Source organism: Mytilus edulis, chromosome 10 (genome assembly GCF_963676685.1).
Source record: "Mytilus edulis chromosome 10, xbMytEdul2.2, whole genome shotgun sequence".
In the NCBI taxonomy this organism is placed as follows: Eukaryota; Metazoa; Mollusca; class Bivalvia; order Mytilida; family Mytilidae; genus Mytilus; species Mytilus edulis.
Window position 1 is genome coordinate 11,241,309 of NC_092353.1, and position 19,310 is coordinate 11,260,618.

The 19,310-nt window shown below is 33.0% G+C and overlaps 1 protein-coding gene across 1 annotated transcript; it reads right to left on the reverse strand.

The window, feature by feature from the left end:
- Window positions 1-1,986: 1,986 nt before the first annotated feature.
- Window positions 1,987-18,132, reverse strand: LOC139493380 (zinc finger protein 62 homolog). The gene is made up of 3 exons (XM_071281750.1): window positions 18,020-18,132; window positions 11,008-11,067; window positions 1,987-5,633 (listed from the first exon to the last, which is right to left on the reverse strand). The coding sequence occupies exon 3, from the start codon at window positions 5,602-5,604 to the stop codon at window positions 2,122-2,124; it is 3,483 nt and encodes a 1,160-aa protein (XP_071137851.1). The 5' UTR covers window positions 5,605-5,633; window positions 11,008-11,067; window positions 18,020-18,132; the 3' UTR covers window positions 1,987-2,121.
- Window positions 18,133-19,310: the final 1,178 nt, after the last annotated feature.

A 19,310-nucleotide genomic window follows, 5' to 3' on the forward strand; every position in this document is an offset into this window, starting at 1 on the left:
TAACACTAGTGGTTCCTCATAAATCTGCAATCAGTAAAAATTCTCAAAAAAAAAAGACAGGTTCTGTTCAGAGATTAGGTTCCATCAAGGTCATCTCTATTTATCATGACAAAACTACAAACAAAAATCAATTAACTGTACCTGTTGTACATTTTTAAGTTAACTTTTTAAAAATAAGTTATACATGTACATCTACTTTCTTAATGACACAAACATTACATTTCTTGTTACTAGTAAGGGAGACCACCCTTGACATTAATTGAGCATTCATGAATCAATCTATGTACATGAAAAAAATGTAAATAAATTTTATATAAACTTTTTTTAAAAGACAAAAACATTTACATATAACAAAAGATGTTCACTGCATGACAAAGTTCCTAACTGGGATATACATACACACATGTATATATAACAAAGGTCCCTGACACAAAAACATGGTGCTGTTAAAATATATGTTTTTTTAAATGAATACTGAATGCTTTCATATATATATATAGTAACATCAATTTGGAATTACAAAACCACACTTAATTAAAAAAAAACAATGATTCTATGGCAAGACCTTTTACTACTTATTTGAATTTCAAGATATCTCATATATTATATAAGATATCTGATATAATATATAAGATATCTGATATAATATATAAGATATCTGATATTATATATAAGATATCTGATATAATATATAAGATATCTGATATAATATATAAGATATCTGATATAATATATAAGATATCTTAATAAAATTTCATTTTTATGAGATATTTTATATAAGACTGATATCTTATAAAGTATATGAGATATCTTATAAATATCTTATATAAGATATCTTATAAATATCTTATATAAGATATCTTATAAATATCTTATATAAGATATCTTATAAAAGATATCTTATAAATCAAGAGATATCTTATAAACTATATAAGACATCTTATAAACTATACAAGAGGCTGTCACAACGACAGCAAACCGGATTTATTAACATTTATTTGTGTCCTGGCAATATCACAAGAACCATTACTGATGAATGGTGAAAGTGAAAATCGTCAATATCAAATTTGACCTCCATTTTGTCATCAGTATCAACATATTAAAATTTGAAAAGCTTAGATTGAATGGTTCATGAGTAAATGCAACAACGTGAATGGAAACACCATTTTACGATCTTTCAAGAACCATAACTCCTGAACGGTAAAAGTCAAAATCGTCATTATTGAACTTGACCTCCATTTTGTCATCAGTAACAGCATATTAAAATTTCGGAAGCTTTGGTAGAACAGTTCATGAATAAATGCACGGACACGACTGGAAACTCCATTTTTCAATCTTTCAAGAACCATAACTCCTGAACGGTAAAAGTCAAATTCGTCATTATTGAACTTGACCTCCATTCTGTCATTAGTAACAACATATTAAAATTTGGGAAGCTTTGGTAGAACAGTTCATGCGTAAATGCACGGACAACTCCATTTTTCAATCTTTCAAGAACCATAACTCATGAACGGTAAAAGTCAAAATCGCCATTATTGAACTTGACCTTCGTATAGTTGTCAGTAATAACATATTAAAATTTTAAAAGCTTTGGTTGAACGGTTCATGAGTTAATGCACGGACAACATTTGATTGCCGCCCGCCCGCCCGCCCGACCGCCCGCCCGCCCGCCGTACATCCCCAAATCAATAACCGACATTTTTGTCACAAAAATCCGGTTAAAAAGTATCTAATATAATCTGTTTTATATAGTAAGATATCTTCTTTATGAGATATCTGGTCGTTATAATAAATAGCAAATGGCTTGTCATATGATTCATCTACATAATTTTATCATTGGTACAAAATTTATAACAAGGTATCAATTGTTCAAATATATACAATCTAATACAATTCATTCATACATTCAATTTCCCTAAAGCTTTCTTGATAAGTGTGTATTTCATCTGACACAAGTTCTGATTGTTTATAACAATTAAAACCGACCAAACATTCATGCATGGAATTTAATACTTGTGATTTGGTTATGGCAGTAAAACAAAGTTTGAATGATTACAATATAGATTTTTAATTCTTACAAATTATATTTCACACAATGCACTTGCACATCATCCAATAATTTCAATGCATAGATTTTTTATGTCTGGAAAGAGAAGCATATTGACCAAATCTTTTTTCACATATCTGACATTTAAATGGCCTCTCTTTAGTATGTACAACAATATGGATTTTCAATCTATCTTTTGTGTAAAACTTTTTACTACAATATTCACATTCAAACTTTTTAACCCCAGTATGAGTGAGCTCATGACGCCTCAACGTGTTTGGCATAGCCATCATTTTATTGCAATATCTACACTTTAACTTCCTATCAGTGTGTTTGTACAAAATGTGTACATTAAGACCACTTCTATGTGTATAGGTTTTACTACATGTGTCACACTTAAATAAATTCTTCTTCATACCAGGAACGAGGTCATGTGTTGCTGCATGAATGAGTAGATTCTGTAAAAGGGAGAATTGTTTCCCACATGCATGACATAAAAATTGTTTACCTTGTTCATGATCACGTATATGATAAGAATATGTATCTTTCCTCTTAAAGGTAGCTTTACAAATTTTACATTCAAATGGACCTATACCAAATTTAGAATGCAAGCTTATATGTCGTTTAAGATTTATTTCATACAAAAATTTCTTTTGACAAAGATGGCACTGTAAGTCTTTGTTATTGCGATGCCCATTATGATGTCTACGGAAAAGTGCAACTTTACAAAACCTTTCTGGACACAATTTACACTGATATTGGTTATCAATATGATTTTGTAACTGTTTATCGTAGTAAAACTTTCTATAACAACAGTCACATTTGAAGTTTTTGTTGTGAGTCTTCATGTGGACATTAACAGTTTTCTTAGTTTCATACTTTTTCTTACATATTGGGCATGAAAAAGATTTCGAACAGTTCTCCACATATTTAGTTTGCAATGGTTCAGGTAAGATATTGTCACCAGGATTTCTATCTATATTTTGTGCTAGTGCTGATGAGGATGATGCAAAATTTGAAGTTTCTTCAGATAAACTACCTATGTTTGTTTCTGTCATAACAATATCTGAAGAATTCAATGACGATGATGATGATGACGGAAGACTCCCATCCATCGAGCTAGCCTCAGATGGACATTCAATATTATCAGCCTTTGACTTTCTACTTGGTTTCTTATGTTTTACTGTGATATGAACCTTAAGACTAGTTTTTGTACGGAACTGTCTTAAACAAATTCCACATTTCACAGCTTCATTAGAATATAAAAAGCTGTTGTTTCTTGTATGCAGTCCGTCCCCAGAGGATTCCACAAAATGAACTTTTAGTTCTCTTTGACTATTACATTCAAATTTGCAGAGTTGGCACTTGAATGTTTTAAATTCATTTTTCTGATTTTTATGATGCATACAAATATGTTTTCTCAGTTTATAATAATAATCAAATTCTTTATAACAATCCTTGCATGAAAATATACCTATTTTTTCATGTATTTTTTTATGACCTACTAAATCATCCTTGCTTTCAAATATTGCTTTACAAACAGTACACGGGAAACATACTGATGTGAATTCCGGTATGGAATGAACATTATCATTACCGCTGTCTAGTATATGACACTGTAAAGCTTGTCTGGTCATAAATTGTGTAGGACACTTTTTACATACATATTTAATTCCATTGTCATTGCCAATTGATGATACGTCAGTCTGTTCAGTTATATCAAACTTTAGATGGAAACACATGTGACATCTATACTTATCTATTGTTCTAAATTCTGAATCACAAATACCACAAAAATATGGCCTTCCATCAGTATGAGTGAGCTGATGAGTATACCAATCATAATTTGACCTTGAACTATTCACACATATTTCACATGTATTATCTTTTGGTTTAGAATGCACTAAATCATAAGCTGTTTCCTTCAAATGATCTATAAATTCTTGTTGTGTTTTAAATTCACTACGACATTTTTCACAGGTTATAATTTTAGGTACGAGGATTTTGTTTGTTTTTCTCTTTTCTTCTTCTCTCTCATGGATTCCCATGTGACCTTTTAGATGGGCTCCCTGTTTGAATTTCTGTCCACATACTTTACATTCATAGTTTCTCTCATCAGTATGGGAAATCATGTGTCTCTTTAAATTTTTCCTGCTTAGAAAATTCTTACCACAGATTTGACATTCATGGTATTCTATGATTTGAGTATGAATCTCATCTCCAAATTTGTCTATCATATGATGTTTAAGCTGACCTCTAGATTTAAAACCTTCACCACAGAATTGACACACATTTGAATTTTCATTAACATGTTGTTTTAGGTGATCTGCTAAAGTATGAAAATACTTGTACTCTTTACCACACTGTTTACAGGCAAAATTTCTAGCATTGCTATGGGAAACTTGATGCATTTCATACTTCCATTTTGACGGGAAAGATAAAGAACATACTGCACAAGTATATTTAGCAGTATCACAATGTTTGATTTTCATGTGATCCTTTAAATTGCTTTTGGATTTGTATGTTATATTACATATTTCACATTCGTGCAATCTGTCATCTGTATGCGTATCATGGTGTCTTTCCAAATCACTTTTGTATTTAAAACCTTTCTTGCATATATCACAAAACAAGGTCAACTTTTCTTTTGTTTTTTCAAAGTCTGGACTTACATCAATATTATGCACCTTAAACATATGCTTTATAAAGGGATAAGATAATTTATAAAGTTTTCCACAGATTTTACATAGAAGGTGTTTATCTGAATCTGATGACTCCTGACCATCTACAATTTTACTGATTGCATTCCTAACAACGGCAAATGTTTTTGATTGCTGAGAATTTTTTGACTGGTTTACTTTTGCTTTTTTGTGTTTCTGTTTAGAATCAGTAGTGGGAGTTAATACCACAGAGTTTTCAAGTTGCTGAGTATTTTGCAACTGGTTTTCTGTTACATTTGTGTTTACTTTCTGGGAACCAGTGGTTGGAATTATCATAGAGGAACTTTGAGATTGCTGTGTATTTTGTAACTGATTTCCAATAACATTTGTATCCATCTGCTGTGGATAAGAAAAAGGAGGTAACAATACAGAGTTTGCAATTGGATGGATTGGGAACGATGAACCTCTTGAAATATACAGTTCAGGATAGTTTGTAACAGGACTTATGATTGGCTGGTAGTTTGAATTTTGTGAAGCCTCTTCCTGTTGATCCTGCATAATTTGTATATCATCTGCCTGAACTATTGGTTCTTCCTTAGAATCAATATTGACAGTCTCTGGTGATATGTTAGCCTCACTACTTTCAACAGTGCTAAGAGCAATTGACAAATTTTCAGATTGCTGGTGATTATTTTGACTATTTTTACAACTGTCAATTTCATTCTCTGTATTGTCTTCCTCTTGCATGTAAACTGTACAAATACTACCAACCTCATCCTTTACTTTACAGACAACCGTCTCCCCGAGGGGCTTGTGTGAGACAGGCTGGTGCTGTACATTGCAGTTGTAGTCACTTTCCTCCACTTCCTGTTTTATTTTCTCAACTTGCATGTCCATTGTGCTTTTCTTTGATTTGTGCCTTTGTGCTGAAATATATCACAATGCAATTACAACATATTGATATCATTTCATTAAATGTTATATTTATATTGTTTTTTTTTATATGATATCTGACTACTTTTTAAATAATCCATGAATGTATAACCAATAACATTTCAATAGGAAGACAAAATGCCCTAACACTAGACTACCTCAACCTCAAGTTTATTACATTCATTAAAAAAAATAAAGCTCATGGTAGCTCAATCCTAGTTTATTATCTTATAGGTTTGTAATGACTAATGGTCAAACATTATTGAAATTTGATTTGTAAAATTTCTAATATAGTACGGCGGCTTTGTGAAAAATTGTGCACATCCTGCTACAAGCATGAAATTTGGCATAGACCTTCCTCAACTATTTCTCTTTAATTTCAGATAGGGAGGCATTTGAAAAAAATGCCTCACTTCCGGTAAAATCCAAAATGACGGACATCATACTTAAATTAGCCCAATATCGAAGGCTAGTATGTGAAAAGGTGTTATTATCATAATATTTGGTACAAACCTTTGTTTTGTACTACTTTTGGATATATGATATAGATACGATGTCTTCAAAATCCCTACTTCCGGTAAAATCAAACATGGCGGATATAGTACTACAATAAGCTTATTTTTAGGGAGGTTAGTTGAAATGTGTTTTAAAGTATTGCTACTATCATCATATTGTGCAGAAACCTTTCTTTGGTGCTTCTCATGGATACAATGTATAAGATATGTCTTTGAAACCATTACTTCCGGTAATATCCAATATGGCGGACATAGAAATATTGATAATTTTTCGTTTTTATATTAAACTTTTTTCAAACTGTTAATAAAATGATTTTTTTGGGGTTGTCATTAAAACTTTTGGCTTTAAGTCAATCTCAAAACCACTTATTCTATTCAGCTGCATATGCTTCAATACAAAATTAACACTTCCGGTAAAAATCAATATGGCGAAAATTACAGAGATTAGTCCTCAATCCATATATTCGATGTAGAGTTTTGGATAGATTGATTAAAACAAAATAAAATCACTAAAGTTGTTAAACATCTTTAGAATGACTTATTTATGGCCGCATATACATGTTTACTCACAATCGGAGAGCTTATTTTCCAAATTTACAAAGATCATGGTATTGTTTCCTACATCTATAATGAACAAGCTCCTGATAAGATTAAGAGGCCTCACAAAAGAGTTGTTGAAAAGGGTGCCATGGATAATATTTTCCCCTTCGCCATTCATAAGGGATGGACTAGTTAGAAAAGGAACCAATACCAAGCTTGTTACTCATTCACATCCGCCATGGTATATTGCACGTTTTACTTGCTGAAAAAGACTAGACCGAGTCGTGGGAATAGCCTCAATAAGTATTTCCTCTTCCAAAAACACATTTTTGTCTTGCTTCGTTAACCCCATCTGATAAGTTTGTTCGATCGTACAACAAAACCACGTATAGTTCTATCAATAACATTGTCAAATCCATATCTGGTGATGTTGGCTGATCAATCGTCATTCTAAATGATAGAGTCACACCTGTAAACACCATCCATATCACCAACGCAATTCCTTTTCCACTAAACGTGTAATATCTCAATGCCTATATAGCTAGTGTATTTGAAAGGTCATGGATAGATATATATCTGAAGCTTTTCCCACTTCCAAATGCAAGCAATTTCACTGCATCAGACACATGCATCTTGATTCAAGTGTCAGCCTCTTTACGTGAACATGATGCTAAGCTTGAAATATCACCATGTGAAGGATAGCACAAAACATCCTGAGTAATTGTTGCTACAACTAACTTTCCCTCAAAATCTATTGAGCAAGCTGTTGCGAATGAAAACTTAAAAGTTCTTTCTTATTGTCGTAATCTTGTTTTGACTCTTGATTCGTCAGTGTATTCCCTTTCCCCTAAATGTAGCTCTTGCTTCTTGTAACAAATGCTCAGGGTATTCTATCTTATCTACCTCGAGATTTATTTCAAGTTTATCACCATGTTCACATTAAGAGGCTGACAATATAATCATGGTGCATGTGTTTGATGCAATGAACCACGAACTTGCACGAGTCATGATTCGAATAGTCGTTATTGTTTCGGTATTCCGTGACAGGGGTATACGAACTATGGATTGTGTTTGGGAGGGCAAAAAGCTTTGGATAAATATATTTACAAATGAACCTGGCAATGAGTGATTACACACACTTATTGTGCTCCATGTCTTTACCAGTTGTGATATGGTTCTCTGATTGCTTGAAAAGGAACATAAGACTGCGTGGGAGACATTGATGGCATTTGAAGATGTGACTTTGACATAAAGAATGATGATTGATCAGCCTAAATTACCGAGGCTTAACTGAAAGTTCACACAAACTTATCAGATGGGGTTAACATGGTTAACGAATCAAGAAAATAACTATTTGCGCAAAAGGGAAGACTAATTGGGGGTAAAACGTGCAATTTACTAAGGCAGGTGTTTAGGGGGGGCGAGCTTGGGATTGACTCTTATGATACCCAGTTCAAGCGATTATGAATGGCGAAGGGACAGAGAGGATAACTTTTAAATAACTCTTTCTAAGGCCTCATCATTTTGTCAGAAGCTTGTACATTGTGGATGTACTTGGGAATGCGGTTCAATGCCAAAACATGCTACATCCTAAGCATCAGAAACAAAAGCCATAAAATCTACAGTTTAAATGGACACATACTACAACAAGTCAAGCATAACCCGTACCTATGCCTACAAATTTCGGCAGACCTCAAATGGACCACCCACATATTAAACGTGGCAAAGAAAGTAAATTCAACACTAGTCTTTCAAAGAAGAAACTTGAAATACTGCCCACAAGATTGCAAAAAATAGCTTACATCTCGCTCGTTGATCAACGATGGAATGTGGAGCCATAGTATGGGACCCCAACATGGTAACACACATAAATAAGCTAGAAAGGATACAACGTCAAGCGGCAAGATTTATCACCATAGGTTACAAGTCAAGAGAGGGCGGGTGTGTCTCCAATATGCTTGCCAAACTGGAACTACAAGACCTCCAGACAATTGCAAGACGAACAAGCTAGAAGTTGATATTTATGTACAAAGTGGTTTTGGGGCTGATTCCCGCTATTGAACCAGACGAATTTCTCCAGAAAGTACGTCCTAACGAAACATAACTGCAAAGAAGTTCGAAGAATACCACGCAACAAATATTGTGGAAAAGCAAGTAAAGAATCACTCTAAGTGTTTTAACATTCTACTAAGCAAATCACCACAATACTCAAACTCATTCTTTGTTAAGACAGTGATCGCGTCGAATCAGCAAGACGACACTGTAGTGCGCACATTAAGCGTATAGAGCGTCAAATCTGCTCTTATTCTTGTCAATAAATCGGCGGCGCTCTCTCAAACCGTTATATTAAAGCCAGAATTGGTATTGACAACGCATTCATACAGATACAGAGGATGTCGTGGTCGTTGTTAATGTGGAAAATCGGGTCTCCCGTGCACCGTTTTGTTTACATGTGGTGGTGACTGTGAATAAACATGTATTTTTAGCCAAATAGTAATAATTTAAAAAATGTTTAAGTACTTCAGTAATTTTATTTTGTTTTAACCAATATATCTAAAACTCTAAATCAAAGATATGTATTGAGGACTCATTTTTGAAATTTCCACCATATTGGTTTTTTTTTAATACCGGAAGTGTGATTTAAAAATTTACATTAGAAAAAAATTAGTGGTTTTGAGGATAACTAGAAGCCAACAGTTTAATGACAAGCAAAAAAAAAAAACCCAACAAAAAACATTTTGAAAAATTTGATATTTCTATGTCGGCCGTTCTAAATTTTACCGGAAGTAAGGTTTTTAAAGAGATATGTTTTATACATTGTATCCATGAGAGGCACAAAGGAAAGGTTCCTGCCCAGTGTAACGATAAAAGCAATACATTAAAACACATTTCAATTACCCTCCTTAAAAAAAGAGCTTATTCTAGTACTATATCTGCCATGTTGGATTTTACAGGCAGTAGGGTTTTTGAAGACATCTTATCTATATCATATATCCAAAAGTAGTACAAAACAAAGGTTGATACGAAATATTATGTTAGTGGCATGATGATAACACCTTTTCACTTAATAGCCTTCGATATAGGGCTGATTTAAGTATGATGTCCGCCATTTTGGATTTTACCGGAAGTGAAATATTTTTTTCAAATGCCTTCCTATCTGAAATGAAAGAGTAATAGTTGAGGAAGATCTATGCCAAATTTCATGCTTGTAGCAGGATGTGCACAATTCGTCTAAAATATGCTTGTAGCCGCCGGACTAATATGTTTTTGAGTAACTTTAATTGATTGAATGTGGAAAGTTCCCTAAACATGATCATGATGATACCTTGTAAAATGCTTTCAAATCTTTCAAAAATTAAAGAAAAAACAAATATAATAATTGTGTAAGTAACGTGTGTTCTTACGTTTTTTCTATGTTTCAATTAATTTTTTTAATATCCCATTAAACATTGCTAGAGTGGGGCGCTCATATTCGCCGTGGACACAATTTCGCCGTTTTATGATTTTGAGGTGTACAAACTTCAAAGGATGGCTGAAATGGCAGAAATATGCCGATAAATTATATTTTATAACAAATATGATTATTTTTGAAAATGACACCAAATTTCGGCACTTACCGCAAAAGACCGAAAAACAGACTAAGATTTTCAGCCAATTTCCTGAATGAAAAAAAGATTTCAAAAAAGTATTTCTTTGTAATTCTTTGACGATTGCCCCAAATTTCAGTTTTTTACACCTTTCAAATGTCTGCTATTCATCTATAATGAAATTTATTTGATAAATGTTGTTTAAAGCTGCAGTTATTTGGTTTTTAAAAAATGTGTAAAAACGGCAAATATGTGTCCCCCGTTGACAAAAAATCAGAAAATTTCAAACACCCTTTAATCCAACTTTTCAGATGATTTTTCTCAAAACAAACACGTTTTCAACATGTTCAAGCTAAGAATATTTTGCATTTGAAGTTATCTTCATATAGAAATATCAGTATACTTCAAAAACATAAAGACCTGAACATAAACTGAAGAAAACATGGAAAGGTATGGCGAAAATGAGCACCCCACTCTATACGGAAATAATTTTTAATATAGTAGATTAATATTGGTGATATACACTGTACAATGCAGTATAAAATATTTTCAATATTCAAAGAGGAGCAAAAGAGACAGTCAAACTCATAAATTGAAAATAAACTGTCAAGGCCATGGCTAAAACCAAAAAAGACAAACAGACAAATAATACATGTAGTACACAGTTGCAAGAAACAACATATTTAAAAGGTGCAAACTTTAACATGTTTAAAGTGTTAGAATACCTGTTGATTAAAGAATTTACTACCAAGGATGGCTTTTCTAACTGATGCCAACTCATCTCTCTGTAAAATAAAGATTATAAATCTGTTAAGTCTTGGTCATGTTGGTTTGTGGTTATTTAACTCTATTTATATAAACTTTGTCATCAATACATTTTGTAAACCTACATTTTATTGTGCAAGAAACAATTATGATGCATAAAAAACTATACATGCAGGGGCGGATCCACGATTTTGGAAGGGGGGCGAAGTATGGAAACTCGTAGCGAGTTTAAATATTTTTGGACCTTTTTTTGGTTGAAAAACATAAAATAAGTGTAAACGATGCACTTTTGTTTATGGTTCCTGACGTGGGGCATATATATTTTATAGTTAAATTGTAAGTGTTTGACATTTTGATACCGTATTCTCCCTATTAAATGTCGATCATAAAATGATTGGATGGATCCAAAGCAATATATTTGATGTGGGACTTGTAAGTAAAAAATGGACATGGAAAATTCTCGTCTGTTGTATTTTAAGTTAGCGTAACCTCACAGATTTCTTGTAAATAAGATATACGCCGGGCTATAATTATATGAAATTTACAATACGACCGACACGAGTTAAGAAAGACAAACAACAATTTTTATCCAAATGTATGGTTGAAATGTTTCACCCAACAGGGGAAGTGACGGGTTCCAAACCAACCAAAAGCTACGAACTAGTCTGAAATGGCAACGAACTTATGAATGACGATCGACAAATGGAGTCATAAAGGCCACACCTATAGCAGGTTGCAGGCGGGCCTTGAAAAAAGTATTCAATATATCAGTTCGGCCAGAGACATATAACACATTTATATGTCTCTGGTTCGGCGAAACAGACATTCTGGTCAGATATGGGATGTAAAAAATGTACATGCAACCCCCGACCCCAAATAAATTACGCTCGTCTTTGATTCATCCTGTTCATTTAATGCTAAATAATTTTTTTGGAATTTTTTGTTTTCTTAAAGCAAAAAAAATTGAAAAGATTATTGCTTTCAATCCAGATACGGCCAGCATTTTTGTTTAAGGCAAAATCATGCTCAGAACTTTTTGTTTCAAATATCTCAGACTGCCTCCTCAAACCAAATGGTCCGTACCTTAAACTTTACATCTATCTAGAGCTTACTGACTTTGGAACATTATTCAGCTATTTTATTAATAGGCTCGGGCGTGTGTGGTTAAACATGCTTTCGTATGTAAATAATATTGCTGTATACTTTTTTTTCCTGTCAGAGAGTGAAATATAGAGTATTACTTTCTGTTTGGTGGAATTATTAAAAAGAAGTCAAATACGTTCTTGCTCAATCTTTTGTAGCCTTGAAGGTGTTATGCTTGTCATCCTCAGCCTATGTAATGTGTTACTTGCGAATTTTACAATGACTGAGTTATTGTTTTTTCGACGCACTGGTCAGCTTCACCCTAGCGAATCACATGACTGACTTTGACATTATCAACCAGGTGCTCCGCAGGGCGCATCTATATATGACCCCAGTGGTCGAATCCTGAACAGCTGGGGCAAATATGGTCACAATATTCAAGCTTGATACTGTCTGAATTTGGATTGTGATCAAATTTTTTACATAACATGAGTTTTTGTCACAAAATAAGGGGGTCAAAGATCTTACAAATCTATTGCACAATACTGTGCAACTGAATATTTCTTGTTGAAACTTTTCAATATTTGAAATTTGAAAAATTTTGAAAAAAAAGGAATCCCTTAAAAAAATGGTAAACAAAAAATACCCCCCCCACACTTTTTGAAACCCCCATTGGAGCAATAACCCTGAAACTCAATCCCATGCTTTCTTTTGTAGTATTGAACCTTGTAGTACAATTTCAGAGAGATCCATACACTTAAACACAAGTTATCATCATGATTGTTTAGAAACTAGAAACATTTTTTTTGGTCCTTTTTAGGCCCCTAAATCCTACATATTTCGGGCAATTAACCCAAAACTTAATCCCAGCCTCCCCTTTGTTATATGGTACTTTGTGGTACAATTTCAGAGAGATCCATACAATTACACACAAGTTATTGTCTGGAAACTAAAAAATGCTTGTTTTGGCCCCTTTTTGGCCCTTAATTCCTAAACTTTGGCCCCATATCCCTGAAAATGAATCCAAACCTTCTACTTGTGGTTTTAAACATTGCGATATAGTTTCAGAGCAATTGAAATACTTGTACACAAGTTATTATCCTGAAACTAGAAAAATGCTTGTTTTGGGCCCCTTTTGGGCCCTTAATTCCTAAACGGTTGGGACCATCATCCCCAAAATTAATCCCAACCTTTATTTTGTGGTATTGAACCTTCTGAAAAAATTTCATAAAGATCTATTCACTTAAACTAAAGTAATTATCCGGAAACCAATGTGTCTTCGGACGACGACGCAGACGACAACATCATACCATTATACGATCCCAAAATATTTTTGGGGTCGTATAAAAATATATTACATAGATACGAGCGAAAAATGTCTTTATAAGTAAAGAATTGTTGCATGAAAATTAAATACACGGGTAATGGATAAGTTCACGAAGTCTAGTCTGATTAACACTCATTTTACAAAAAAAAAAAAAAAAGTGCAAGCAAAGTACGCCCTCTACGCCCCCCTCTGGATACGCCACTGAGTCATGTATTTAGTCTCATGCTACTTAATTCATCATCCAGCTAATAATAATATATAGAGTGAGATATAAACATAAATAAAAAAACCAAAAAAACAAGGAGTATCAGGTTAAAGTTCAAATTCCTAAATTGTGCTGGAGCCTGTAATTCAGCAGTTGTCCCTGTCCATCTCAATTATTTTTCTTTTTGTCTCGCACACTAATTAGACTGTCAATATTCTAGTTTGAATTGTTTTACATATATATATGTAGTCATGTCCAAATCTTTTTTTTTTTCTGTGTGTTGTGAATTTTGCTCATTGTTGAATGTGGTGCCACAACATATAGATGCTAATTAAATATATACATTTCTTTTTGTACCATCTTCATCATTTGTGGAAGTAGTTGTTTCATTTGGAAAACATTTAACAACTTCTTATTGTAATATGAGAAATAAAATGTGCATGTACCTTTATCATGTTAATTATGTTTATACACATTGTACAGGTGTACATCTAAGGAGCCAAACTTGTTTACATCGTGACAGTTCTAACAAATGTTTTATTTTTTGTAGCAAATATCAATTTTAACTACAAATGTATTAAGCATTTTACTTGTACATGTACATGTCATGCATGTCCAGCTATAATGACTGGTCTATATTATCATCATGGTCATCATGGTCATATGTATTTTCTGTGACACCTGTGCAAGTGATTCTTGAGATTTTGTTATTTTTTTGTTTTGTTTTATTTGATGCTTCAATATTCATTTCTTTTATCTATTTTTTTAATACATATGACATGTATGATAATTAAAGACATGATTGCCTCTTAATTTCAAGTGTGGGTAAGCATCAAGGAACACATTGTGAGTGCACCATTGAAAGTTTCTGTTGTTGCATTTTCTGTAATATCAGACATCTCAGATTGTTTCAAACTTTAATGGTTTGATAAAAGAATGAAAATTTGCAGCTGCATGAATTGCAGTATATTATTTTAAGATATTTATGTACTATTATTGTTTCTGTGATTATATTGTTGTAGACCGACTTTGATCTGAATGATGTAGTCAAGTTTGTGATGCAATGGTAATATTTTTATTTAACAGTTTGTAAGTTTGTAAATCACTAATAATCTTCTTCTTCTTCCAAACGTGAATATATGCCAAATACTGCCCACATTCAACATGATGAATATTCTGGCAAGTTGTGCATGATTTAAAACTGGTTAAAAACAAATTGTTCATAGACTTAGTTAGAAGTTTTAGCAGGGGCAGATCCAGCCATTTTAAAAAGGGGGTTCCAAACCCAGGATAAAAGGAGAGGAGGTTCCAACCACATGTCCCCATTCAAATGCATTGATTGTCTCAAAAAAAAGGGGGGTTTCAATCCCAGGATTTTTTCCCTTACATTATGTGGTACATGAAGATACTATGTCAGCTGTAAGCAATCAAGCTGAGGAAGCACTTTTGTTAGCTTAGACGGTTCATTTGCTGCCTTGTAACACAGAGATGTACATATTGATTCCTGGCAAGAGGCGACGAAGATGATTTTAAGAATCATGCTCTCAGGTTAATTGTGCATACATTGTACCTTGTCACCCATTTCCGTTCTTTTACTAGTGATCTTCATTTTTACATTTGTACTAGAACACACCCGCGAAATCGCAGGCATTTTTGTGTCTGGAGAATTTCAGTAAAAGATTTCAAATCTGGAGAATTTCAAAAAAGGTTTAAAATTTCATAAGTACTTGGAAACAGTTTTAATCCTCTCCCTTGTTTCCAAAGTCCGTTATTTTTTTCTGTTAAATTCCATTATTTTCACGTTTCTGTATACTATGAACATACTGTACATATATACTATAATTAAAGTGTATTTGCTATTAACTATGAATTTCTTCTCCTAGACGATCACTGCTATATATTATTTAACAAGTCTCTATCAAGGCAATAATTATTGTTCTGTCCTCGAGTACTCTTATGAAACTTATAAATGTGCAAGTTTAAAACCGGAAGTCCTGTTTGACTTACATTTAAAAGCAATTGTGGACATTTTAAGCTTGGTTGAAAGTATGTTAACTATTTTAGGCTGAATTTTTATAAAACCAAATATGTCTGGAGAATTTAAAAAATGATATCAAAAGTCATATAGGCCAAGTTCGGATGGAACTAGAGTTCTGACTAGAGTTCAATATGAACGGTAAATAATTTTGAAGAGTAAGGTCTCTAGATTACCGGAAGTACAAGGCCCCTACTCTGAATATGTTTACATTCAAATTTGATTGGATTGACGTCATAACATCCGGGATATCGAGTCGATCTCTAGGAACCCTGCCACAACCAGGGTTCCTCGAGTGTTAATGGCGGAAAAGCTTTATCCAATCATAACAGGTGTTATATATGACCATGTCAATTCAATCTACTCTAGATATCCATCCGAACTTGGCCATAGGTACATGGAGACAGGACAATATTTCTAAGCCCTCTCTTTTTTTTCAATGTGCGTTATTATTTTGTTTTCTGTTAATTCTATTATTTTCGCGTTTCTATTTACTTTGAACATAAGTATCTATATTATAAATATTAAAGTGTATCTAATTTTCTATTTACTATTAATTCTATAAAGTTTTTTCTCCATGGCGATCACTGCTATGTTAGATAGAGTGTCTCTATAATCTATATATTATAGTAGTATATATTAATTATAGTCATTGATAGTATTCATGGGGATGATGCATATAAACATGAAAATAATTGTCTTGTCCCTGTCTGAGTACTTATGAAAATTGTGTGTTTAAAATAGTAGTGGTTCCTACAATCTGAAAACCACGAAATGGACAACGCTCTGATTGTATAAAAAAGAAGATGTGGTATGATTGCCAATGAGACAACTGTCCACAAAAGACCAAAATGACTTATTTATTTATCATTTTTTTTAACTATTATACGATAGTCATGTCTGACTTAAAAGTCAGTTTGATGACGGAAACTCACTGCTATATTATATAGAGAGTGTCTATATATTATAATAGTTTATCATATGTTTAGTACAAAATACAGCAATTTTGTATATCTAATAAAGGTTCTTTTTTCCAGTCTGTATCACCTACCCTGCATCGCATACATGTACCCCGTATCTTGCGGCAAACCCGTATCGCATAGCTGGCATGACTTCACAATTTGAATGACGTCAACGTTTGACCTATGACGTCCAGTTGCTGTTACTACTAAAAAAATTTCATATCATTTCAACTTAAATCGATATTTAAAAAAAAAATCATTACCCAGTAACTTTACTAGCGATTTTCATAAAAAATAAATACAATAAGATGTAGAAATGGCTGTAAAAACTGTAAAAGAAAAAGGCAGCTGAAAAAAAAACCCAGGAAAATCATAATGTTCTTTTCTTCCTTATATTTTTGGACGATTAAAAAAAAACGAATATTGCATGAACATGATGAATCTGATTCTGTAAAAATATATGATAAACAGAATAATACATGGCAAAATCCGTATCGCATGCTGTATCACCACTCGACCAATATCAGCCTCGGGACCTTCGGCCCTCAGGACTGATATAAATTTCTCGTGATGATACAGCATGTGATACGGATTTTGCCATGTATTATTCTATATATATTAATCATATACATGCAGATAAACTCAAAAATAAGTGTCCTTTCCCTGTCCGAGAACTTATGAAAATTATGTGCAAGTTAAACCCGAAGTATAATAGTAGTGGTTCTTACGATATAAAAACCAAGATACAATGTATGGACAACGCTCTGATTGGCTTGTTTATTTTTCATTTTTGTTATCTATCATACGATTGGTTCTCAATGTTAAAACCGGGAGTCATGTGTGACATGAAAGTTGTTTTGATGACGGAAGTATATTCGGACGCCTTAATTTTCGTTTTTCTCCCCAAATAACCTAAACTGAACAGTCTTATGAATGGATGACAAATGCGACTATGCATGGTACCTTTAGGACACAGAGGCATGATGATTAATTTATTGTGGGAGGGAGAGAAGCAACACACGAAATGAGGTCTTCTCGTTTAATAGTATAGATATGGGTACCATATCATGATTTATATGATATAATATATACTGGCATATATCATGCATACAGTACATTACAACAGTATTCTATTATAGGTCTCATACAGCTTAAGGTTTTATTAATCCAAATAATTATGACGACTTAGAAAGCCATTTTAAATATTTGCTTTGATACCTTCCTTTGGACTAAACTTGTCTAAAGGTTTCATTTGCTCTTTCTTTTGCGTTTTCTTGTTACGAAACATAATGATTTATTATCTCCAACACGATTTTTGAGTTTGTGTCGTACAGTTAAGGGACTGCAGATAAATATGTACCTTTCTGAAATGTTGACATTCTGTTTTTAGGTTGCATGTGTCTATATTTCATAAAACATGGACCGATGGAAGGAAAAAATCGGAATATAAAATTTGTAGGAAGTTGATAAAATATAACAGTTTTAAAAACAAAATCGGTAAATCCGGGTTTCAGTTACCAGTTTTCTGTATGTTCCTCCATTAATTGTGGAGCACTACCCATACATGTAGGATATAATTGAAGCAATTTTCTACACTGAATATTGTGTCTGGAGTGTGCACGTAAAGTGAGAGGTTTAACAACACCCTATGATTCTGTCTCTTTTAAAAATACTGGCAAATACTTGAACAAACTGGGAAAATTAACAATCTATTACTCCTTCCAGGATTATGTCAAACTTTACTGAATTTATGTACATTGTCCTGGCATTTCTGCAGCGAGGCAACCACTACAATTTTGTAATTTTTAACTTAGAAAAAAAAAAAAAAAGTTCTGTAAATGTCAAATGTCCTCTCCTGGGGGGTTGAAGATACATGATCACCTGCTTACGGGGCGTGCCTCGTCAGTTGTTCACTATGCCCATGTTCTTAACTATTTTATATCATAGTTTTCATATTTGGGCGTTTTTCAATAAAAGCGTAACTTTCAGACCTAAAAAAATGGAAAATCAACTTGTCTAAAATTTAATTTCACAAGTTATTTTGAATACCTCTATTGTAGACCTGTTTGTAAACAAAAAGTGCAATCTTAAATATTCTTTAAAATGATATTATTTTCATTATTTGTGTACTGTTTCGTAGGGGACTTTTGTCCCCTACGAAACTTCTTCTAAACACACATATTTTTTTGCTATTTTAAATGTTCCCTATAGACATTCCAGTTTGTTTACTTTTAAATACTAGAAAAATCTCATGTTTTTCTGAATTGGAAAACCATTTTTATCGATAAAGATTAGACAGTACTTCACATATGAAGGAACAACTCATGTTACGTAGTGGACATTTTGATGCGTTTCGTAGTGGACAAAACCGTTTCGTAGTGGACAAAAAGTTTCGTAGTTGACATCAACCCTATTATATGTTAATAAAAACATATTAAAAATTACATGAAACTAACCCTTGTTATTTGTTTTGCACGAATATAATTGAAAAAAGATTAAAAAAAGACTGCATAGTACTTAGTGGTAGTGTCCACTACGAAACGTTTTTCTCCCATACTTGTTTCGTAGGGGACCGTTTCGTAGGGGACGTATTCGCATGTTTTATTTTCCCCCCACAATCCCTATATTGCAATAGTAACAAGACTTATTGT